This window comes from Myotis yumanensis, unplaced genomic scaffold (assembly GCF_028538775.1).
Source record: "Myotis yumanensis isolate MYYU_CA2020_CCGP unplaced genomic scaffold, mMyoYum1.0.hap1 SCAF_12, whole genome shotgun sequence".
In the NCBI taxonomy this organism is placed as follows: domain Eukaryota; kingdom Metazoa; phylum Chordata; class Mammalia; order Chiroptera; family Vespertilionidae; genus Myotis; species Myotis yumanensis.
Genome location: NW_027223763.1, coordinates 49,633,121 through 49,659,026, shown reverse-complemented (window position 1 = coordinate 49,659,026; position 25,906 = coordinate 49,633,121). Strand labels below are relative to the sequence as shown.

Sequence of the window (25,906 nt, the reverse complement as noted above, 5' to 3'; positions counted from 1 at the left end):
TAACAATTGGGTACAAACACACTTTAAATATTAGAAACATTATTTTTTAAAATCCTGAATATTAACAATTTATCCTCGTCTTGGTTATAAAAGCTAAAGTTTTAAAAAAGGATCAGCTCATATACAATTAAAGTTCCCAATAAAAATTAGAGGAGGATATAAGCTGGTTTTAAATTTTAATTTTAGAAACCATTATCCAACTCTAATTTTTACAATATAGAAGACTGGAAAATGGCAAATCAAAGAACCATTCACTCCAGAAATAAACATGCCAAAATCCTTGCCATCACATTACGTTTGTCACTGCCAAGCCTATATTCTTGACTGAAATGTTTATTCTTTTTGAGATGTATACACTGTCTTATGTGTACATTAAAATTGTGCATAAGTAAATATTAACCAAATTACCACCAAGGTCAATTGTACTGAAAAGGCTTTTATAATTGTCCTTTCAAAGTTTACTATCGCCCTCGCCAATTTGGCTCAGTGTTTGGAGCATCAGCCCTTGGACTGAAGGGTCGCTGGTTTGGGCACATACCTCAGTTGCAGGCTCTATCCCCAGCCCAGGTCAGGACTCGTGCAGGAGGCAACTAATTGATGTGTCTCTCCCACATCAATGTTTCCCTCTCTCTGTCTCTCCCTTCCTTTCCACTCTCTCTAAAAATCAATGGGGAAAAAATATCCTTGGGTGAGGATTAACAAACAAAAAAAGGCTTACTATTAACATAGGATTCTTTTTAAAACTGTACATAAAATTTTAGCCTAACAATATTTGAAGAGCCAGGTTCCCAAGGGAAGAACATTATTCATTAGAATGACTTTTTTTCCAAAAGGAAAGTGGCCCCTGAATGTGGAACAAACCACTCCTTTCCTGAATCCACTCCATTTCAGCCCCTCATGCAATGGTGCATGCCGCAGATAACTAGGATCTGCTTCAGATAGGCAGGTAATGCTGGTATTTATCGTTCCCTCAGCCTGTGGTTTGGCAAACCACGGCTCACGAGCCACGTGCAGCTCTTGGCCCCTTGAGTGTGGCTCTTCCAGAAAATACCACGTGCTGGCGCGCATATACAGTGTGAATGAAACTTCGTGGCCCATTCGCAGAAGTTGGTATTTTGTGGAAGAGCCGGTATTTTGTGGAAGAGCCACACTCAAGGGGCCAAAGAGCCGCGTGTGACTCGCGAGCCACGGTTTGCCGAGCCACAGTTTGCCAACCACTGCAAGTTAGGCGAACGGCACCACCTGCAGAATTAAAAAAACCAAGGGATTTGGAAGCTGTAGGCATAATTACCTGTCACAATCTACTGCAGCCTTTCTAAAGTTAATATCCTGATACCTACTGTTCCCACAGGAAAATTCCATAATGTGCTTTAGAGAAGTTAATTCAATTTATGCTGATAGCCTCTTTTATGCCATTTAAATATAGTATTACTTGGTACATGAGATAGACACTTCTTATCTAATTAAAATACTTTAAGATTTTACTACTTCAGATACATAAATCAACTCACTAGAACTCCTATACAATCACAACACTAAGAAAAAGATAAACTGTGTTTTCTTAAATTAGCTCTACAGCTAAGAGAAAACCTTAATAGGTCTGCATGAAGGTGGTTACAAGGAGCAGTAGTGGTAGTATAGGCAGTACAGGTAGTACCACTGACGTTCCGGGACCATTCTTTGATGTAGGGAGCTGTGCTGTGCATGGCATAATGTTTAGCAGCACCCATGCCCATTCATGACAATCAAAAACGTCCTAGACATTGTCAAATGTCATCTAGGGACAACATCATCTCAGGGTTCAGAACTAATGAGTTAGTGGAAATGGCCACAAAGAGACTGGAGTTTATTTAGCTCTGTTCCTGTGAGTGTGCACCAGGATGAGAATTTCACCTCCCTGTCTCAGTTTCTCCTACCTCAAGTTATTTGTATGTATTAAATATTAAAAGAATTGAATGATGGCTAGTGCTACTGCTATGATTATTTTAATTACTAGTGGCCCAGTGCATGAAATTCATGCACAGGGTGGGGGTGGGCCCCTCAGCCTGGCCTGCACCCTCTCCAATCTGGGATCGCTCTCACAATCCAGAACCACTGGCTCCTAAGCGTTCACCTGCCTGCCGGCCTGATCCCCCTAACTGCTCTCCCCTCCTTGTCTGATCCCCCTAACTGCCTATCTATTCTCACCTCCTGGCCTGATCCCCCTGCCTATCTGCTCTCCCCTCCTGGCCTGATCCCCCTAACTACCTATCTGCTCTCCCCTCCTGGCCTGATCCCCCTATCTGCCTATCTGCTCTCCCCTCCTGGCCTGATCCCCCTAACTACCTATCTGCTCTCCCCTCCTGGCCTAAACCCCCTAACTGCCTATGCACTCTCCCTTCCTCTCCACATGTTCAGACCTCAGCGCAGAAGTGCTGAGAGCTCTCCGCCAAAGCCCCGCCCCCATCTTGATGCCCCCCTCTGGGCCAGGCAGTGCTGCGGGCCTGCGAGCACCTCTGCCAGGAGGCCACCCCCTGTGGCAGCCTCATGTTCCAGTGGCATAAGTCCCCATCCCCATCCCTGCCCAACAGCTCCTGTGCGTGCACAGCCTATTAAATGGCCGTGACTGTGACACTGTTAGGACCAATTAGCATATTACCTCTTTATTATATAGAGGCCCGGTGCACAAAATTCATGAATGGAGGGGTGTCCTTCAGCCCAGCCTGAACCCTCTCCAATCTGGGATCCCTTGGGGGATGTCCAACTGCTCAATTAGGCCCAACCTCACAGGGATCGTGCCTAAACCAGCAATTGGACATCCATCTCACAATTCGGGACTGCTGGCTCCCAACCACTCTCCTGCCTGTTTGACTGCCCCTAACTGCTTCTGCCTGCCAGCCTGGCTGCCCCGTAACCACTCCCCTGCCAGCCTGATCAATTCTTAACTGCTCTCCTGCCGGCCCAACTGCCCTCGCCTGCTGGCCCAGTCACCCCCAACTGCCCTTACCTGCCGGCCCAGTTACCCCTAACTGCCCTCCCCTGCTGGCCTGGTCACCCCTAACTGCCCTCCCCTGCTGGCCATCTTGTGGCCACATGGAGGCGGCCATCTTATGCAAAGGCATGACAGTCAATTTGCATATTACCTCTTTATTATATAGGATATACTTTGTAGCATCTTTCTCTATTTCAGACTCCCTATACCATAACTGTGTACTCTTTTCAACAACAACAAAATCACTGAAGGCCCAAAACTCGGGGATTTAAAAAGTGGGGAAGAGGGCATCACTAGACTTATGGCTTATTTAGATATTCCTCCTGTAAGTCCATTATTGTGGGTCTTAAGGATATGATCCCAACTCCTGTTTCCTACTCATAGTCTACTAGTAAACACCAGAGAACCAGGATTATCTAATTGGACACTGAACACATCATATACTTTCCCCCCTGCATTCTGGCTGTGGCTCTTGTCTAATGGGTAACATAACCCCACCACATGTATTCCTACACAAATAATTAGAACCCAGCATTTTCCATGAAGTATTTTCCTGATGGTATATAACTCTTCTCTCTTACTCACCCCACAAACACTATGGTGGAACCTCTCTCATAGTACCTGTGCTCTTCAGGGCACAAGTGATTCAGTGAAGGCAAGAGCCCATAGAATTCATTTCCCTGTAAACCTTTTCTACCCTCATCTCAATCTAGCCTGCAGGGCCCAGCCAAGGCCCTGGCCACATTATTACTTAAGATTTATTTTTTAATTGGGCAGCTACCTCTGGATAATTAATTGTAATTTTCTTATAGGCTGATTATACAGCTCCATAGTAAACATTTTTCTTATATACACCCCTTTGAGCATCTCTAAACCTACTGTAGTGAGGTGATGGTACTTTCATGGAGGGAGGAGAGGAGGATGAACAAATGGAATACCCAGCAATGCCTGCTGTACTCATTACAGGAGATTAAGGCCCATGGTGTGTGTCGTTGGGGAGACAGAGTACTCCAAACATCCACAAGTCAAGGATTTAAGCAATTCTGTGTAAATGCCAGTGTTGTCCTGAAGGATCCTGGCAAAAAAGGCAGTAGTGACAGGTGAAGAAGAAAAAGACCGCAGCAGTGTATCTCAACATGTACTCAGAGGATCATGGGCTTCAGAAAACTCTGTGCTGCCTGAATCAAAACACAGGAGTAAGGGAGTGGGACCCAGCTTCTACTTTTCCTTTGATCCTCACCCAAGGTATGTTTATTGATGAGAGAGAGAGAGAGAGAGAGAGAGAGAGAGAGAGAGAGAAACGGTGTGAGAAACATTGATCGGTTGCCTCTAGTACATGTCCCAAGTGGGACTAAACTTGCAAACTAGGTGTGTGCCCTGACTGGCAATTGAACCAGTGACCCCTTGGTGTATGGGACGATGCTCCAAATGAGCCACCTGGCCAGGGCTCTCAAGGTTTCTTATGCCCATTAATTAATTTGAAAGTATTCGATTAAAGAGTATCATCCTCTTCTAACACAGGAATGCTGACTGTTTAAGAAGTAGGAAGGAATTATGCTCTGCATATCCTTTCAAGATATATTTTAAGTAAATGCCACTAAATTCAACAGCTGCTTTATTTTCTAGGCATTCTCTATATTAGGTGTTCAATTAAAAATAAATAAATTTACATAAAAATACTAGAGAGGAATTTATAGACACAACTAATGTTGTCAATTCTGTAAATATTGACAGAACGGGCAGCAGTTATTTCAAGGATGTGAAAATTTATCACAAACCCCCAAAAACCTACCTGGGACTGCCCTGGAGAATTTCACCCCTAGGAGATCCCAAGAACTGCTGCCTGGATAACATTATTTCTGTAAGAAGTCTTGGGAGATAGAGACACTTTAGCCCAGCACCAAGGAGAACACATTTCTCCTCTGACAAACTGAATCCAATTAAGTCAAAAGCATTACATGGATCCAATTGCACCAGGAAGAGTTAAAATATGACTAATATCCCCAAGAGCCTCAGGACTCACCAGGAGTGAGTAACTCCTTTAGGGGCCAATAAGATTAATGACATTTTCAAAATAAGACTCTCATGAGCCATAAAAGAAGTGGCAGAGGGTTGCAGAAATCAAGTGTATTTTAATCCTTAAAAAACTAAAGAAAACATTAGAAAGCATCTCTACAATTCCTTGAATAGGAAAGACAAACTTTTCGCAAATATTCTTTTTGGGGACCCATAAAATATCCGTCCTTCGGCACATCCAAAAAGACTATATCTGGGATGCAAACCTGACTGAGGTAGCAACTGTGTAACCTCAAGTGGGTAACTCGTGGGCTTCAATTTCTTCCTCTATAAAACAGGGCTGCTAAGAAGAGTCAACTTAACAGGATGGATAAAGATCTTGGACCAGTGACTGGGGCAGAGCAGACTAACTGAAGAAACAGCCTCCGGACCTCAATGTCTGTCTTATTTCATAATTCACACACAGTGTCTCCTTCCTAAATGATTGGGGAGCATCAAATAGGATAAATGTACACTGCTGTATGAAAAGTGAAGCATTACACTCAAATGTTAGCTGTTAGTAACTTAGAAATGGAAGAATAAACACAATTAAAAGAGAACTGACACACAGAATAGGTAAGTAAATAGTTAAAGGTCACTTCGTTTCTTTAAATGAGTTCAAGTCTCTTTTATTCCTTTAATATTTATTGAACAAAAGGCAAGAGCTAAGCATTTGTTTGCCCTGACCGACAAGAGATATTAGATATAAGCAAACACAAGAGAGAAAAGTCTATAATTAAGGTAAAGATAACTAGGGACTTCACCGTAGAGAAGTGGGCAAGCAGGAGAGAGTGATTACTGCAAGCTTAGGGTGAGCAGATAAATCTTCACAAAAGAGGAAGCAGTTGAAATGGCCTTGAAGTATGTGTACAGTTTGGATAAGGACCCTTATCCAAACTGTACACAGGTGGCAAAGCAAGGAGATGAAGAGGCACAGGTGCGGGGTATAAGGTAACTCAGTTTTGCCAAATCAGAGTGCAGGTAGTACTGAGCCAACAAACTGGAACACAGCCTACAGACAAACTGTAGAGGACCCTGAGCATGTGTCCAAGGAAGCAGGGATGGAGAATGCTGGCAGCTGGGATTCCTTGCTCAAAATCCTTTCATGAAGGAATTTCACAGTTTTACATTCTCAGAGTAATCTGACAGATTTTTAAGTGGTGGAGTTAGCCCTAGCTGGTTTGGCTCAGTGGATAGAGCGTTGGCCTGCACTGAAGGGTCCAAGGTTTGATTCTGGTCAAGGGCATATGCCCAGGTTGCGGGCTCGATCCCCAGTAGAGGGCATGTAGGAGGCAACGGATCAACGATTCTCTTTCATCATTGATGTTTCTATCTCTCCCTCCGTCTCCCTTCCTCTCTGAAGTCAATAAAAAAATATTTTTTTTAAGAGGCGGGGTTAAGGCAAAGGGTTAACCATCAACCTCCAAAGTGGTTAAATGGTGAAGGTTTGAAAAGAAACAGCTGGGTAACAATTAAGTCTGCAAAGTAACTGATGACAGGAGATAAATAATGGAGGAGACAGCAGCACACAGCAAAAGACCCCAGGTTTTATCTGCCACAGAGAGGTAGTACAATTATTGAAAAAAAGAGGACACAGGTGGGTGAGGCAACCAACCATGTTCCAGGATACTGAAATAGTGTTCAAGATGATCACAGAACTACTGCCTCTAAACTTTGAGAAACACGGGCTTTACCAAACAAAATGGTGTACAGAGAGAACTTTCACACCTGAGAACCTAAAGCATATTACAAAATAACAAGTGAGGAGATTTCCTAAGAAATCTCCCTACAACATTGGCTTTTAAGGTAGTCGGAAAATATCATTTTGGAAATAAATCTAAAATGCTATCCATTTTGGTAGCTAATGCACAGTTCAAGGGGCTAAAACCAGAGAGGAGGGACAAGCATCCCATGTCTGCTTTGAGGCTGGAGTTCACTGACTACTGTCGGTGAAAGGGTCTGATCAACATTTTTAATTTCACTTCTGGAAATGTTTGAAGCTTTTATGTTGAAGATGTTAGCTGACTATTCCAAGAATTCTACTTCTTTTTATTATGAAAATTGAGAGCTTGGCTTTGATAAGAAATTTTGTAGAAAATTGTATAGGAGTCATTTTACTTACCACTGTAACTACCACATGCCCTGGACACTGACAAACAGCACTCTTTGAAGGCAAAAGAAATAAGAAATGTTGCCCTAACTAGTTTGGCTTAGTGGATAGAGCATCGGCCTGTGGACTGAAGGGTTCCCGGGTTCAATTCCAGTCAAGGGCATGTACCTTGGTAGCGGGCACATCCCCAGTAAGGGGTGTGCAGGAGGCAGCTGATCAATGTTTCTCTCTCATTGATGTTTCTAACTCTGTCCCTCTCCCTTCCTCTCTGTAAAAAATCAATAAAATATATTTTTTTTAAAAAAGAAATAAGAAATGTTGAGTGTTGGTTATAAAACAAAAAGTACAAGTGGAGATTGGATAGAAATTTCCCAAAATTTACCAGCATCAGCTGAAACTGGGCTAAACTGTGGCAGGTTAAAGTGTACATCCTTCATTTTGTCACTGTAGTCATTCGGTAACTATTAAGTACATACTATTTACAAGTTACAGTGTGAGATACTGGGGAATACAGGTGTGAATTAGACAAAAATTTCTACTTTCAGAGAGCTTATATTCAAGTTGGGGAAAAGAGATAAAAATAAATAAACAAGCAAAAGAGCATGTCAAATAATAGGTATTATGAAGAAATAAACACTGGAAGGGAGAATAGGAATTATAGAGAAGGCTCCAATTTAAATGAATAAAAGGTGAAAAGATAATATCTAAGCAAATACTTCAGGGAAGAAGAAGCCATACAGATGGGAGGAGGGACCATTTCCAGCAGAGTGACAGGGGAGTCCAGGGGCCTTGGGGCTGAAGCCAGGGGCTGAGTTTTGGAGCTCAGTGGGCAAGCAGCAGAAAGGAGGAGTAGAAGAAGTCAGTGAGGGGAGAAGTATCTGTGTCTGGAGATGGTGGGCACTGGCTGAACAGTGATCATGTAGCATTTGTGCACCTGGGTAAGAATATTTAAAGTGTGGCTTATTTTAGAAGATACGATCCTCTTAATAGACATGCAACATTGAATACTTATATTTGGGATGTAATGAACAAAATTTTTTTAAAAAGAACTAGACTCATAGATACAGAAAACAGACTGACAGCTGTCAGAGGGCCTGGTGCGGGAGGGAGAAGGTGAAGGGATTAAGAAAAAAGAAAGAGCCGAAACCGGTTTGGCTCAATGGATAGAGCGTCGGTCTGCGGACTGAAAGGTCCCGGGTTCGATTCTGGTCAAGGGCATGTACCTAGGTTGCAGGCACATCCCCAGTGGGGAGTGTGCAGGAGGCAGCTGATTGATGTTTCTCTCTCATCGATGTTTCTGACTCTCTATCTCTCTCCTTTCCTCTCTGTAAAAAATCAATAAAAAAATATATAAAAAAGAAAAAAGAAAGAAAGAGAAACCCTCATAGTCACAGACAACAGTATGGTGATTACAAGAGGGAAAAGGGGGATAGGGTGGAGGTAAAGGAGGGTAAAGGGGGGATAAATGGTGACGAAAAGAGACTTAACTTTGGATGTGAACACACATTACAACATACAGATGCTATATTATAGAATTGTACACTTTAAACCTATAATTTAAAGAGCTAATGTCACCTCAATAAATGCTATACAAAATTTAAGTAATAAATACATAAAATGGCACATCTATGGCCATACAATAATTAGTAAAGGTATCTTGTTACTACAAATTAGAAGTTCAGGTTGAAACTGAGGGAAATTATTTATAGTAGTAATTAAATGTGAATGAAATATGCTATTAAACTATAAACTTGCCTATTATTTATTTTCACCACTATATTTTATAGAGAGTTTATATTGGACCTCTTCTTTAAAAATGTTCAATAACTCCCCATCACACAGAAAAAAAATGGTCCAAATTCCTTCATACAACACTCAAGGTATTTCATAGCTTGGCTCTCCCCACCATTCTAACTGTACTGTATTTCAAACTACACAGAGTCAATTGTCAAAAACATCCTACCACATCCTGCCGACATTACTTTACTCAAGCTGCTGATTCTCTTTCAGATACATACTTCCTAACCACCAAGGCTTGCAAAATCCCATCCAATCTTAGCCCAAATATCAGCTCTCTCAAAATATGTTTCAGATCCCTGCCATGTTGGAATTAAACTCGCCGCATCCTGTATTCCCATATTACCTTGTACATTAATCCCAGCATTAATCAGTGATAAAAGTCCAGTCTGTTTATGTTCAAGTGCTACCAAATTATCTCTGTGAATTTCTCACACCCAGAATAGGTCCTTCCTTTACCACAAGCTGCTAATGTTAACTCTGTTAACAGATAGCCTACAATGGAAACCGAACATGTGTAACTGGCCCTTTCCTTTTTCTTCAAGAGCTATATCTTCGACACAGTGTATACCTATCAAGATATAAGCTACAGTAAGGTTCCAGGAAGAAAAACAAAGCCAAGAAATCTCCTTATTCCTGAGACAGAGGAAATTTTTTCCCATACTGTTGTTCTCTTTCTAAAGGGTTAAAAACAATCAAATCTTAACAATGGAATAGCCTAAAGTGTTAAGCACAATGAGGACAATGTCCTCTTAATGACTAGGTGTAACAATCATTTTCTGTCTTCTGAAATTGTAAGGGAATTTAACCTCAAAGTGGCAGTTCCAATTCTTCATCAAGGTGGTAGTTAGAAGAGAATATTTGGAACATGATTGCTTCAGGGGAAGGTCAATTTCTCTTGTTTCCTATCCCTTTTCCCATGCAACAGCTTAACCCCTCAGGGAAATGTGACCCTAAGACAAAGGCTCCTAGGCAGAGGAGAGAACAGTCATTTTGCATAATCTAAATAGCAGGAACAGATAATGTACTTCTTGCATGTTTCTACTAGGAGAAAAAATAAGATATCATGCCTCCTACCAAATTAGTAAGATGACGTATCTTAGAAGCAGTAAAGAAAGTTTATAAATTTCCTAAACAAAAAAGCATCTAATAAAAAAATTCTATCATTCTAGGTGCATTCAGAATGTTTACAACTGGCCAGGAAGTAATGTACTCTTTAGTCATTGTCTTTGACAATTCCATTTAGAATGGAAAAATAAGAATTGTTGTAGAAAAGATCAGAACTGGAATCAAACTGCAAACAAGGACAATGGAACAAAATTCAAATGGAAAAGCAGAAAGTGTGGCTGTTCCCAAAAGAATTCTTAGCATCCTGACCCTCGATTTACTACCTGTATACATCTATCATGCTATCTTTTTCTTCGACATTGACAGCACTATGTTTCAATTAAAATTGCATAAAATATCAGAAACTCTGATATCAGCTGGCCTCAGGGGATGTCAAAACAGCTGTTTGATTTTAATAGCAACTACATGAATTTTCATCTGAGAATTTTCAATTCTGCTTATATGTATTATCAGAATTAAGTTAAAGCTGTCCTATTTTTCCCAAGTGCTAATTTCACGGATAAAAAGGAAAGGAAAAGCTCTGGCCGATTTTGCTCAGTGGATAGAGCATCAGCCCATGGACTGAAGGGTCCCAGATTCGATTCCTGGTCAAAGGCATGTAAATTGGTTGCAGGTTGATCGCCGGCCCCAGTCAGGTTGCGTGTGAGAAGAAACCAATCAATGTGTCTCTCACATCGATGTTTCTCTCTCTGTGTCTCTCCCCCTCCCTTCCACTCTCTCTAAAAATCAATGATGGGAAAATATCCTCGGATGAGTATTAACAAAACAAAAAAAAAAAAAAACAGGAAGAGAATAAAGTAAGGGAAGGAAGGAAGGAAGGAAGGAAGGAAGGAAGGAAGGAAGGAAGGAAGGAAGACAGGCAACCAGGCAGGGAATCCTGTGGAACTGAGACAGCACCCCCTAACAAGGGGCCTCTGCCCAAACCCACCCACGGGGCACGTGGGGAAAGTGATGTCTACCCATCCACACCTCCAAGAGGGGCCAAGTAACATTCCTTTAGCTGCCTCTCACCAATCCCACTGAAGAAGCACTCTGTATGTGACATGCACTCTTCCCCTGCTGGCACTGGCATGGAGTAAAGAAGGATATACTTCATACTAGTAAAAATCCACTTTGCAAACTTTAAGCCCAAGACAGTGCAATAGATTCCACAAGTGTTGCACTGCAATATAAGAAATATGTTTGTTTCACCACATGCTTCACAATACCTAAATATTTCTCTAAGTTTTAAATCAATTTAAATTTTAATACTAGGGAAACATTTTTGTGCAAGAATTTTTATTTTTCAATTCACATCCCTGGGTGACTAATTTTGGAAGAGTTATATTACCCGAAAGAAATCTGATCATTTTCTTTTCCTAGTATACATGTTGGTATTTTGTTTACTTGTTTATTTGAAACTACAAAAGTGAACTGTCATTACTGAAATAAGGTTATACCTCATTTCTTTTCAGGACTGAAACAGCCAGTATTTTGTTCGCTTTTTATTTTTGTTTTGTTAAATTTCTCAACATGCTGAAAATATCCACTGATTTGCGACAACATAGAAAAGTTACCAAATGAAAAAAAAAACCCTCCAAGAACAGAATACCACAATTATTGAAACATCAATATGTTGATGATGAGGAAATGCATCCTTTCATTCTTATTTCTACATCTAAGTTAGTACAAAAAGAAAGGGGGGAAATCCCATCATAACTCATAAGGGAGTACACACATGTATCTCTGAGAGCAACCTGCGGATCAGAGGATTCTGACACATGTCATCTGCTTAGAATCCAGTCCTAGGAAAAGAAACACCTCCTTGTCTAAGCAGCAATTCCTATGGACCACAACAAAACAAAAATTAGTTAACACACAAAGCTGTGCATATACACATTCTCTCTCACCACACACTATGGAAAAGGTTACCCTTCAGACAGAAAAGTAACCAGCTGTGTCCGTGGGTTTTCTGTACCTTCAACTACTCCATGCACATACATTAAAGTATATTTCTGTTTTGGTCCACTGTGTTTGGCCAAAGTACTTGTGATCCTTCTACAGTGAACTCCAGGACTGTGTAGGCACCTACGACTCTGCCTCAGAGAAGAGCAGTTCGCAGGGGCACTGTGAGGAAGGCAAGCACTTCCTATACCTGGAATCTGCAGACTAACCCAGGAAGGCAGATATGGTCTATTAACCTGGGGTCAGGAATTCTGCCAGCAAGAAGCAACAGCACAGGTGAGACCCGAAGCACACAGGGTTCAATAGACTGGGAAGGAGAAGCACAATTCCCAGAAGAGGGCTGTAAGGAAGTGAAGGGGAGCAGGGAGGGAAGAGTTGGGGTAGAGAAGGTGGGAGAAGGAATGAGGCTGAGGTCATAGGACAGTGATGGCGAACCTATGACACACGTGTCAGAGGTGACACGCGAACTCATTTTTTTGGTTGATTTTTCTTTGTTAAATGGCATTTAAATATATAAAATAAATATCAAAAATATAAATCTTTGTTTTACTGTGGTTGCAAATATAAAAAAATTTCTATATGTGACACGGCACCAGAGTTAAGTTCGGGTTTTTCAAAATGCTGACACGCCGAGCTCAAAAGGTTCGCCATCACTGTCATAGAAGAACACTGTGTGGGCCCCTCCCTGGCTCTGCCTGCACCTTGGGAAACCTATTCCCAGAGGTCACCTTCCACCTGCCCATTCTGTCCCAACCACCTGAGAGAAACATTGAGTCAGGAATTGGTGAGCAAGGAATTTCAGGACCAGGTTCCTACCTTACTCATGTCACAGAGGGTCCCCCCTTTTAGGAGGTAGTGTCCAGCCCCTCCCACCTTCCTCCCTCAGTCCCTATGAATCCAACACAGGACCTGAGGCAGCCTGAATCCTACACAGATTCATAAATACACCTTTCAAATACCTCAAAGAAGTCTCCACAACCAAGAAATTTTAATTGAGATTCCAGATAAAATAAATTATTTTAGTGATCCAGGAGATTAGTCAAATGCCTCCTTTTGTTTGAAGAATATTTTTATACAATGCCTAACATTATTAAACAGGCATGATTTATCTAAAGTAAGAATATTTTTATACAATGTCTAACATTATTAAACAGGCATGATTTATCTAATGTAAGAAATGCAGTGTACCATGAGAAGGCTGGGCATGAATTGTAGCTATTTGATGCTGTTAATTCTAACATTCCCTAATATACTTGCTTACTTTCTTAATCATGTTATGCAATACATCAAAATCATTAATTAGCTTAATAGCTCACAATCGTCACGATAAATATTAGATATGGTTATACACACTCTGGGATTATTGGTATTTACACTCCTGTTGGAAGCTAAAAACAAGTAACTTTTCAAAGCCTCAAATCTAGCAAAGTATGTACTAGTAAACCCTAATCTATCAGTTTTCTCATCTTGGATATTTTCCTAAGCTACTATTCTTGTCTTTTTACCTCCATTTAAAATGCATTCACCAATAGACATATACTGAATTTTAAGTAAATTCAATACTTTGAAATTTATATTTACCTGCAAAACACAATGAGACCATTCTTTATAAAAACAAGCTTTCAATATTTTTAATTGCATATGTAATAATTGGTTGCTGTAGAAATATAATAAAGAAAATTACAGCCTTGACCATGACAATGTTATAAATTAATGAATACCTTTCTATAATTTACAATACATATGTACTTTCAAACATAAAAATGAAAATATCCTGTTTTTGTAATCTGGTTTTAATCCTTGACAGTGTATTATAAATGTCTGTTTGTATTAATAAATACACATCCATTCATTTATCATGCTCATTAGCATATTGTGGATGGGTATATGTACCATAATTTATTCAACCTTCCCTCAATGTTGGACATTTACTTGCTACCAGTTTTTCAGTTTCATAATCAACTCTGCAGATTATCCAAATAAACATATCTGGTGTGACTTTCTCATTTTTTCCCACAGAACAAACTCCCAATTGCAGAATGCAGAGTCACACGGCGCTCTTATTTCTAAGGCTGGTGGCCTGAACATCCTCTAGGTTTGCATGGAATTAACAACACTGATCAACGCTCTAACCAACTGAGCCACCCGGCTATTGTTGTTGTTTTTTAATAAAAAGCATTCTATCACTTTAGAAACAGGAATAGAAGAAATCTTTGCCCTGGCCCGATAGGCCAGTAGGTTAGCACATCATCCCAATATGCCAAGATTGTAGGTTCAATCCCCGGTCAGGGTACATACAAGAATCAACCAATAAATGAATAAATAAGGGATACAACAAATCTCTCTCTTTCTATCCTCTCTCTCTCTCTCTCTCTCTCTCTCTCTCAAAAATCAATATATAAAATATAAATAAATATTTTTTTAAAAAATAGAAGGTATCTTTGAAACATCAGACAATAGCAAAGATCTATCTACATCTCTGGTGATTTTTCACAGCCACTGCTAAATAGGTTGAGTTATAAAATTAAATTTCTATCCTCAATACACACCAACGCCACTGAAGTGCTAAATTCGTCAGTCATAACACATCCAGATTAATGATCTGTAGGAGTAAAGGAACATGTTGCTTTCTCCAGCCTCTTGGGCCCATATTAGAGAGGGCAAGTGATGATCTTTGCAGCTCTCTGTCCCCAATCCCATCTGCATATATATGCACCTGTACAGCTCTCTTAGCCACAGCCACAAAATCAAGGACACCCTCCCAGAATCACAGAGTTAGAACTGGACTAAGATCAAACACTTCTACTGTGCATGTACATATCCAGCAACTTAAAGAATTACAATCTTTTACTTAACAAATACTCTCAAGTAGGATTTTGCATTTTCAAAATGTTTCATGTTCTTGCTTTATTTTAAAAAGAAAGGGCTCAGCCCTAGCTGGTTTGGCTCACTGGATATAGCGCTGGCCTGCAGACTGAGGGGTCCCAGGTTCAATTCCGGTTAAGGTCACATGCCTGCATTGCAGGCTTGGTCCCCAGTGTGGGGTGTGCAGGAGGCAGTTGATCAATGATTCTCTTTCATCACTGATGTTTCTATCTTTCTCCCTTCCTTTCTGAGTCAATAAAAATATGTATTTTTTTAAAAAGGGCTCAGTACACAAAAACTAAGGGATACTTTAGAAAAGCGTTCTCAGGACTTGAACCTTTCTCCCAGAAGTACAGTTTCTGTCTCTAATGACTTGGAAAAAAAATTTATCTCAGAACTACAGTCCTTTAGGATCTTCTGGACACAGCGCCAATGAACACCAAAGGATAAATATTTTCACCCATTTGACACCCCTCAGAACCCAGATGATAAGAATGCATCCCCACAGTGGGTACCTCCACAGTTTATTCTGAAGGACAGGTAACATGGCATGGTTGCATGTGTTTAAATGATAGCTGCCGTTTGACAGGATACTGGGTCTGCACCTCCCAAAGGTGTAATCACAGAACAAGGAGCATAATTAAGTTGGTTTTTAACTAGTTCCTGGGACAGATCTGGGAAGCAAGATAAAAGCAGGAATGCACTGCACTGTAGGTCACTGCCATGGCACAGTTTGAGAAAATGTGGATCCCAAATTGCTTTTCAAAGTTTAATAAATGTCAGCACTTCATGAGAGAAAGAAGAGGCAAATTTATTGCATGCCATTCAACTAATCTACATTAATTACCTAAGATATTGCTACTTGTCAGCTTGTAAGTTTTCACAAAAAAATTTATTTTATATTTGTGCTGTGTGTTTGTATGTGCATTAATGCTTCCCCTTTGCACAGCAACTACACTATACACTATACACTATACACTATACACTATACACTATACACTATACTATACAACATGCAGAGACCACACACAGTTGGCAATAGGTTTGGGAAAATTATAACCTCATTTCACAAAAGAAAAGAAACGCTTGAATTTGATTACATTTTAGGCTAAATGCACATACTTCCTATACATAAAATGAGCACTTATTTTAATCAATCTAGAAGGAATATAAACAATAGTATAAATATTTCTTATTGCATTCAGTTACATTCCTTTTATCATATTTTCTTCTATATAAAAAAATCAATTACAAATTTAGAGTCAGCAAATATCTCCGACTCAAATGTCAAATTAGGTCAAATGCTATAAGGAAAACCCACTCCTAAAGGACTTTGAAAAAAATTTAATGAGCCACCGCCCTCTGCTGGTGAAAAATACACATTGTCCATAAATATTTAATTTGAGAACAAAAGTAATGAAATACATTAATATTTAAGCACCATAGTCTGCAATACAATTTAGTGACTTTTGATTATGTGGGAATGATACGCACATATATACTACATGTTTTAGCAAAAGCTAATATGCAATTTCAGACTTTTTTTTTACTACAATACATACAGAACATTATATTCTATCTGAAAATAGTTTCTAAGCAAACTTTAATTCTTTCAACAATTATTTAAATAATATGAGTCAATGATGCTTTTTGCCATTTTAGAATCCATGATAAATGTTACCTTGCTTAGAGATCAATTAGTAAGTCTAGAATAAAGTTTAAATGCTTTAAAAGTACTATGAGCATGTACAGACACATTTACTATCCTCCTCACCCACAGTGAAATTCTGGTTATAAGCTAAGTATCTGTAAGTACATGGATTACAGAATATCTCTACCATGTGCTTATAAGACACACTTAAACATTAGTTTAGAGCTCTCTATATAAATATACTTTTAAGAACTATAAAAATAATTTCATTGAATATTTTTCAAATAGCACAAAATAGTACAAGAAAACAATCTTGTAAAAAAAGAATTCCAACAACACAGAAGTAAAATATATACAAGATGAGGGTCCCAGCTTTATAGGCCTCAAATTCATTCCACTGACCACAGGCCATCATAATTAAGTAGGTATCCTTTCATTTCTTTTTCTGTTTACATATTTTTTAAGATTTTTTTTAATCACAGCTTCACACTATACATGGCATTCCTTAATTATCTTTTTTTATTTTTACTTCATTTATTTTAGAGATGTTGTCACATCAGTTCATATGGATTGACTCCATTGTTTTTAACAGCTGTACAGTAGAGATGTTCTACAATTTTATCCCATCAATCCTCTACTGCTGGTAACCATATTTTCACATCTGAAACAAGGGAAGGGATGTTATAAATATCCTTGCTTGAAATTGTCCACAAGAATAATTTCTAGAATTATTGATCTATATCATAAATTGACGTTTCCATAAAATATATAAGTGTAAATAAACAAATACTGTGCAGTACAGTTTTATTTTTGTCACACTAACATTTAGAAGCAATGTGATTTTTAAACTTAAATCTCCAGTTGTGGACTCAATTCTTTTTAGTGACTAAAAAAGCAATCTTTAAAAACCAAAAGCTGGATCTATACAGAGAGAAGATGCGCATCATATATTCATGAAAAACATTATCTGAGTATTCATATGTTTTTGACTATTTAAAAAAATTTACCTTACATTAAAGAACTATCAAATGCTCATAAAAATAGCTAGTAACCCTCAGAATAGCACTCTCACCACTTAGCATCCCATTGATCTTTCCACATTATATGACTCTTTTATTTTATACAGTTAAAATCCCCAACTGAAAATACAAACAACTCTATAAATAGCACATTTCCTTGAAGTTCAACCTTGCTCATCTTTGTTCAGTAATCCATACAACTCCAGTGATCAGTTCTGCTGTAGGCTTAAACCATATCATACAAATGGCATAAATGGGCTGGCTTTGTCCTCCTTTCACTGAGCTATAAATTTCCTCTGAAGGTTTATTAATGAGCAGCATAGTCACAAACACTCAAGCTGTCATCAGGCTCCTTGCTGCTAAATTTACTGAAGCATGCACTCTACTGTCTGCACATCGCCACACACATGATTTGTAAAGCCACAGATCCAAAGATTGGAAGTGATCTTTAATAAGTTTCCCCACCTTGCAAACTGCCAGTCCCAAAGAATCCATCATCCTCTGTTAAATGTATAGCTTATGAGTGAATGAATATTTAGCCTATAGTTGTGTCTTGACTTTCTGTTGAATACCCATTTCCCTCTGTGCCCTTCTATTTTCCCCAAGACTGTAGTTGCCTCATTCTTTGCCTTCCCAGTTCAGTTCAAGTCAAGACACTTGGTTTCACGGTCACAGCCTCCAGGAATGGCAGGCAAAGAAACACTTTCTCTTGATCCCTTGGGTTATCATGATGGCTTGTCTTGCTCTGTGAAAATGAGTACAAAGAAATCATCCTTTCAAAAAAGGCAGGTCCAGTCCTAGCTTGTTTGGCTCAGTGGATAGAGCATCAGCCCATGGACTGAGGAGTTCCTGGTTCAATTCTGGTCAAGGGCACCTACTGCAGTTGTAAGCTCAGGGGCTCCTATGGGAGGCAACCAATCAATGTGTCTCACATCAATGGCTCTCTCTGTCTCTGTCTCTGTCTCTCCCCCTCTCTTCCACTCTCTCTAAAAAAAACAATGGAAAGCCCAGCCTGGTGTGGCTCAGTGATTGAGCATTGACCTATAAACCAGGAGGTTGTGGTTGGATTCCCGATCAGGGCAGGAAGCAGCTGATGAATGATTCTCTCTCATAATTGATATCTCCCCCCCGCCCCCCCCCCCCCGCCACCCCCTTTCTCTCTGACATTAATAAAAATATATTTTTTTAGTCTTTTTTTTTTTTTTTTAAGCCTCATTGCTACAGAGTGAGCAAGATGGGTCACCAGCAACTCTACTGGAGCCATCCAAGGAAATTCGGCCAGGGTTCTTGTTCTTGCCATGTCTGCTCAAACCGCCACGATCTGATCTGGAAGTACGGCCTCAACATGTGCCGCCAGTATTTCTGTCAGTACACGAAGCACAAAAGGTTTAAGTTGGACTAAGTGAACTTCCATAAATGGGTAGTTCAAGACATCTACCTTATGACAGAATGCTATCTCTTTGTACATAAAATAATTTTTTTTAAAAATCTTCAAATATAAAATATATATTTTTTAATAGAAAAAAATCAATGGAAAAATATCCTTGGGTGAGGATTAACAAAACAAAAAAAGAGGCAGGCCCAGAGGACAGAGACAGCAGACACAATTAATTGACTATAGCTTCCCAAGAAAGATACACAGCTCCAAGAAAGGTTTCATGGAATACATACTAGTAGATATATTTTCTACAAGCTTTATCAAAGACTTTTTTTTGTTAATCCTCAACAAAGGATATTTTTTCCATTGATTTTTTAGAGAGAGTGAAAGGGAGGAAGGGAGCTGGGGGAGGGGGAGAGAGAGAAACATTGATGTGAGAGAAACACATCGATTGGTTGCCTCCCACATGGACCCCAATCGGGTCAAGGGATCGAACTTGCAACCCAGGTGTATGCCCTTGACCAGGAATCAAACCCAAGACCAATGCTCCAACCACTGAATCGCACCGGTCAGGGAACAGAGAGCAATCCAGCCAAGCTGAAGCATAAAAGGATAAGAAGTGGGCTGAAAATATAAGTTGAGAGCCTGGAAATAGCAACGACCTCCTTACCCAACTGCATGAACAAAGGAACCAGGAGAAAGATGACCTGTGACATTATGAAACAGACAGGACATACTCCCACCTGGAACCTCTGCACCTCCCACAAAAGATGACTCTCAATCCCACTTCCCTGCAGTTTCTAGAGTATAAGTCTTAAGACAAACAGGACATCTGTAACTTGCTGCAGGAACAGAGTGGGAACTGGGAAGGCTATGCATGTTCCACAGTCATGCACAGAGGAAAGGAAGCCCAGGTGGGTAAACAAGTGGCATCTAAAAAGAAAGAGAAAGAGAGGCTCAATCCTAGGGCCATAAGCAAACACCGATTTCTGTGTAAAAAAACAACAAACAAACTAACAAAAAAAACCCTCCAATACAATGGAAAAGCAAACAAATTGGGAATGATATTTGTGGAAAATAGAGCCGAAGTCCATATCCTTAATTCATAATAAAATATTTTAAAATACTAAAATATGAATAGAAAAATATAGGCTATTATAATTGTTCAAATATCCTAGTGATTTAAAAAAAACAGGATTAAACCTTTTTATTTAAAAAAGAATAATTCTTTTCATAACAATCTCAATGTTATCAGACATCATTTTCATGTTACTTATGTGAGTAGAAATACTGGAAACAATCTGACTTGTCTCCAAATACTATTTGTCTCAATAATTAGCCTTCTAACATATGATCCCTTAAGAAAAAAAAAAGTTGGACAGTAATTTATGCATAAAGCTCTTTACTGTAGTGTAATTGATAATACTGAAATTTGTAAATAACCTTCATAACAATAGATTAGTTAAATTGGGATTCATTCTTAGGATGAAATATTCAGCAATTTCAAATAGTGTTTTTGAGGGCTATGAAGTGGCACAGGAAAATATTCAAAAATAATAACATATAAGAATTAATGCTGAATCCTAAGCCCTAAAATGTTTAGTTTGAGTAAGCCTGACTATATGTTTGATAATATTCCAATTTTTAAAAAATAAGTATGACAGAAAGCCTGACTTAGGAAAGTGGGTCTAAGATCTCATCAAATAGGCTCTCTATGGTCCCACAGTATTTGGAATAACTAAAACACAAGACAAGGGCCTCACCCAAAAGCCTAATCACAGGCCACTGGACAGCGGGCAATTAATAGAAGTTGAATTAAACTAAAAGACAGTCGGAAAATTTGGTAAGCACTGATTAGTGGATCCTGGCCTCCTGCTTCAGAGATGAACTCACTGAAGACAAAGGTCCAGAACCACTAATCTATCCACTGAGGGGCAGACTTTACTAAGTGATTGAGGAAACAGAAAGGTGGGGGCGGGACACAAGACATCCACTGAAGACAATTTCTTCCATAGTGGTGTCTGTTTTCCTTTATCCTATGGAGTTTTCCATACATTTCCTTCAAAGTTTAATAATTATAAAGACCAAGAAAATACATGTGATTCAATCTGCTATCGTGTCAATTGGTTCCAGATAGTAAATGAGGAAGATAAATTGGAAGTGGGGGGGGGGGGGGGGGAAGAAAGGGGGAGGCGCTCTTAAAATGAAATCAACACAAACTAATTATATCATTATATCAATCCAATAAAGCTAAACTCTACATACAACCATTGAAATTCTAGGCCTGTAAATTTCCCCACCTGGAAATGTTTCTTTGAAAACACAGTGAATTACATCATCCCAATTTCCTTGATAATTGCATCAGACCAGATCTGAAATATGGTCTTCAGATCTCCGTTGCACAACTCAAAGAGTAGATACTCTGAAGTATGGATCTGAACCTCCAATTCTTTCTCTTCATTGTCACATAGGCTGCTCTGACTGGCAGGATCACCAATGTGAACACAAAGCAATGTGGCAACAGGAACTGAACAAGAATCTGTGCTCAGCACCAACATTTTAAACTCAGTACTGAATGGCTGAATCAGTCAGACTGCTTAAGCTCTGCCACAGACTCCTTCCATCTCAGTAACACCAGCACACGTCTATATACTGATTAGGCGGGGGAAAGCACCATGAATTGATAAGGAGCCTACACAACAGAAACACCTTTTAAGATCTACTGCTGCAGCATAAACCTATGTACAAATCTGAGAACAAAAGTTTATTAAGAAGTCTTGGTCAGGCTTACTCAAACTAAACATTTTAGGGCTTAGGATTCAGCATTAATTCTGAAGGCCAGTTTACACAGCACAAAATTCAAAAAAACCTAACATTCTCTCTAATCAAACGTGAAATACTAAAGCATTAAATCACATTTTCTAAAAATTATGGCCATGTACTGAAATGGATGCAGTTTTAGAGACATAACCTAGACATTTCAGAATTTAAACGTTCAATATCAAGTCACTCACTAGACCACTTAGGGGAGAAATATGTAATAGAGAAGTCTCACATAGGAGCTAAGCAGGTTTGGAACACTTTCTCAGTAATCTTTTCCTTCATCTGCCCTTCATCCCCTGCAAAACAGCCCCCAACATGTGTCTTTATTGGCAGATTCATGCTGCATTTGTTCTTTAACTCTACTCTAGCATTCTCCCCAAAATAGAAAAATATGCATTTAACTTTTTAAATATAGATGGTATATTTTCTTTGGTTGTTTGATTTTAAGAATGACATAAAATTAAAAGGTATTTTAAACACCATCTGTTCCCTTACAACAATGGGCAATAATTTCCTGATTGTTTTACTTCATGTACGTGCTTTAAATCTAGAGTACCCTTTATGATTATTGCAGTTCGTATTTTATTATTTTATGTAGCCCTCTTTGCCTATGTGTATATTTAGAAACCAGGCTGGGTTTTATCTCCCCTTTGTGCCATTCCTATTTCAATTTCCCATTATCACAGAACTGTTGAGAAAGTCATTTCGTTACTTTTTCCTGACATGTCTTCCAAATTCACTGGGATAATCCTTTATGAGGCCAGAGAAATGAAATTAGAACAAACTTATTAAAATGTATTTGACCAATCCAATTCTTCAAATATGAGGACGGAGCTCCAAATGCTGTCACTCAGTAAAACAGAGAACTATGATGGCATTAACTATCTTCCAGTATTAACTGTGGTAGAATAAGCTGAGATGGCAGGTGCAGGCAGGGCCCGTCAATAAAGACAGAACTGGAAACGTGCAAGTGCACCAGGTCTACATAGCCATCTGCTTTGCATGAAGGGAATGAAAAGAGAGCAATAAACTAAGGCATTCATTTTCAAAGTCCTGATTTGTTAACAAGATCTGTGCAATGAACTCTTATGCACTGCTGTGATTCTATGATGCCCCTCAGAAAAAAATCCACTGCAAACCATCTGTCATACTCTATTGGGATAAGTGAGAAGATTTTTCTAATAAAACATCTATATTCTAAAAATGATTTACTTGCCATAAATACAAGATATGTTAAAAGAAATGAGGTTAAAAGGAAAGACATTGGAAAACAATGTGTTCAATACTGATCATCTTTGTGTTGATTTTTAAAAAAGATATAGACATGTAGATATTTTTGAAGGGATATACAAGGACTTGTCAACAGGTTTTACCTTTGAGGAAGGGATTGGAAGAGGTGTCATTCAATATTTTTCTGTACTCTAATTTTTTTAAATCATGGGCATATATTATTTATTTTATTTTTATACATTTAAACAACTGGTATTTGGGTAGTAATATAAAAAACCATAGTGATTTCATTTCAAATAATTTTCTGTAAAATTAAAAGTATTCTAGAACAATGATTCCCATATCATTTGGCATTTTAGTTATAATTCAATTTTTGCTGATAAAACCAGCACCACAACAATCACCTCTGTAAATGAACTTTTGTCTTTATTTCTGACTACTAGTACTTCCTAGGAGTGTTAAGAAATGGGTGAAAGGGGATGGAGATGTTGAGGAGTATTAATACATACTACCTACCTGCTTTTTAGGATGCTTATGTTGGCATCCTAAAACCAACAGAAGGGCAGAGTGCCCAGTCTACCAATTACATTCTCATGTCCAATGGACTTCCCTTTTATATTTACTAATACAATACAAAAAAGAAATCCTTCACTATTACTTTTAATAACACTGAAGTTTGAACAATTTCTCAATTGTATTTACCAGCAAAGAAACATGTTTTCATACACTTCAATAATCATCATAACAATCCAATTTTTAAAAAAAATTTAATACTTAAAATTAAAGAACAATACAAAATATACATTCCTGAGAACTGGGAATACTCTACCAAGAATCGGTGAAAAGTATCAGTAGATCTTTTAAAATGTCCTTTATGAAAATTAAGAAGTTGCTAAAAACTACCTACTTTTTTCAAATAAAAACCTGGAGCATGTAAAAGCCATGTGTGGACTAGAGTCAAACTTAACAGGAATCTCTAACACCCATGATGATTTTCTTTCCAGGAATTTACAACACATGGTCTTTCAAACTCAACATGAAGGCCCAAGAGCTAGAATATGTTTTTTGAAGACAAAGGCAACAGCTCCTTCAAATTCCTCCCCTCTGCAATCTGGCACACAGAACCCCAGACACTGTTAGTTGATGTCATTTCTTTCCATGCTGCCCTCATTATGGTGGAAAGTAAAAGTGAATGGATGTGAGAAATCAGTAGAAATATATAAAGCAATCCATCTGTCCAGCCTGCTGTTAGCACGTATCCTGCAAATACTGTCCCCACGGACACTGCTTCTCAGCACCTCAAGCCTGAACTCCGCTGGCTTCCCCAAGTTAATATCATGGAGTTCCTAGGTTTAGAAATGACCCACGATGAATCACTTTTTAAAATGCAGGATGGTGCTAAGGTGACTGCTTCAGCTACCGCCCCACCCTCACTACAGCTGGTGGGGCACCAGTTAAAGCTCTCTCCCCAAGTATGGGAACTACAGCTCACAGAGGCAGGTGACACAAATACCCCACACAGAACCAGAATTCTAACATGGGATGTGTTGGGTTGGGTTTTTGTTTTTGTTTTTTGGGTGTTTTTTTTTTAAATCTGTACTCATATTAGCCATCAAAACACTTTTATTAACTTTGGGATACAAAAACATGGGCATAAAAAAACAACAACACTTTTATTTAGGAAGGAAGAACTCTGGACTTATAGCAATGACCATTGGTATTACTGACAGAGTTTTGGAAAATAAAACACTGGCATGCTTTCTCCGGGCTATGATTTTTAAACAGACCTTTTCATGTCTCTGGTCTGGTATCCAAAGCATGGACTTTGTTAGGTCTGCTCCTCTTATGATTGTAGGCTGCAGATTTCAGTGCTTCCTTGCCCTCATGAGATGCCCATCCCACTACTCTTCTAGGGCAAGCTGGCATTTTCCTCTATTTCTCCACCAATCCTACTCTTCCTTCTATTTCACTAGGATTGACCCACTGAACTGATCCATCATCACTGGAACAGGAAACAGGATTTCCCTCATGCCAGACAGGCCAATCACTGAGCCAAGGTCAATTCCCCAAACTGGAATTCTGGAAGAAAAATGCAGGGAAAACACAATCCTAACCCACCACCTTTCTCCCCATCTCCACCACAACTCTTCAAGGCTCCTTACATATTTAATTTCATTTATTTTTCATAACAACTATAAAGAAGCTACAATATCCATTTTACATATGGGAAAAGAGCAATTTAGACAGGTTAGTTAAGTAATTGCTCCAATGAATCAGAGTTTGGCTAACCCTTGAACTTGTACCCCTTTCAACACTACAAAATAATGTTTCCCTTACACACGAGGAAATGACGTCCATCAGGATTACATGCAGCCTGAAAGAAATTCAAGACAAAGAATATTGCTCTCCAAGAGTCTGCCATCTCCACCACCCTGAGTTGTCTCCCTTGAGTGCTCTGACAGCAATCTTACAGAGATCAGGGAACCTGAACAACTACTTGACTATATTTCTAACTAAGCATTGTGAAGGGAGAGGCAAAATATAATTAATTTTATAAAACTTTGAGATTACACATGGAACATAGGCAGGCTAAAATTTTTCTTCTATAATGGTTTCTAGCCTTTCCTAAAAGATTATAAAGTAACAGCAATAATAGTGAACTATATGTATATATGTGTACAATCCTCATCCCCTGCCCCCAAAATACTGATATAACTATAAAATAGATAATTTCCCAATATTAAGATTTTATTTTCTTCACATTTTTAATAACACTGTAACTCTAGGTTGAAAATTCCCTTACTTATTTATTCATTAGTCATACTTAAGCATGATAAAAATCTAAGTATCAAACAATAACAGTAAGAGATGTAAAATAATAAAAATTACACTCAGCACTATAAGCAACAAGGCATAAAAGTATCTCATCAATACA

At 38.8% G+C, this 25,906-nt stretch overlaps 2 protein-coding genes across 5 annotated transcripts in view; one reads left to right on the top strand and one right to left on the bottom strand.

Annotated features, from left to right (window-relative positions):
* Positions 1–25,906, bottom strand: part of KDM4C (lysine demethylase 4C) — a 333,028-nt gene that overhangs the window by 199,279 nt on the left and 107,843 nt on the right. The window lies entirely within an intron of this gene.
* On the top strand, positions 18,765–18,942 carry LOC139020538 (small ribosomal subunit protein uS14-like). Its single transcript, XM_070430166.1, has one exon. It carries the CDS (start codon positions 18,775–18,777, stop codon positions 18,940–18,942), a length of 168 nt encoding a protein of 55 aa, XP_070286267.1. The 5' UTR covers positions 18,765–18,774.

Coding starts and splice junctions, on each gene's coding strand:
- LOC139020538 (XM_070430166.1), top strand. CDS start 18,775: ATGGGTCACCAGCAACTCTACTGGAGCCATCCAAGGAAATTCGGCCAG.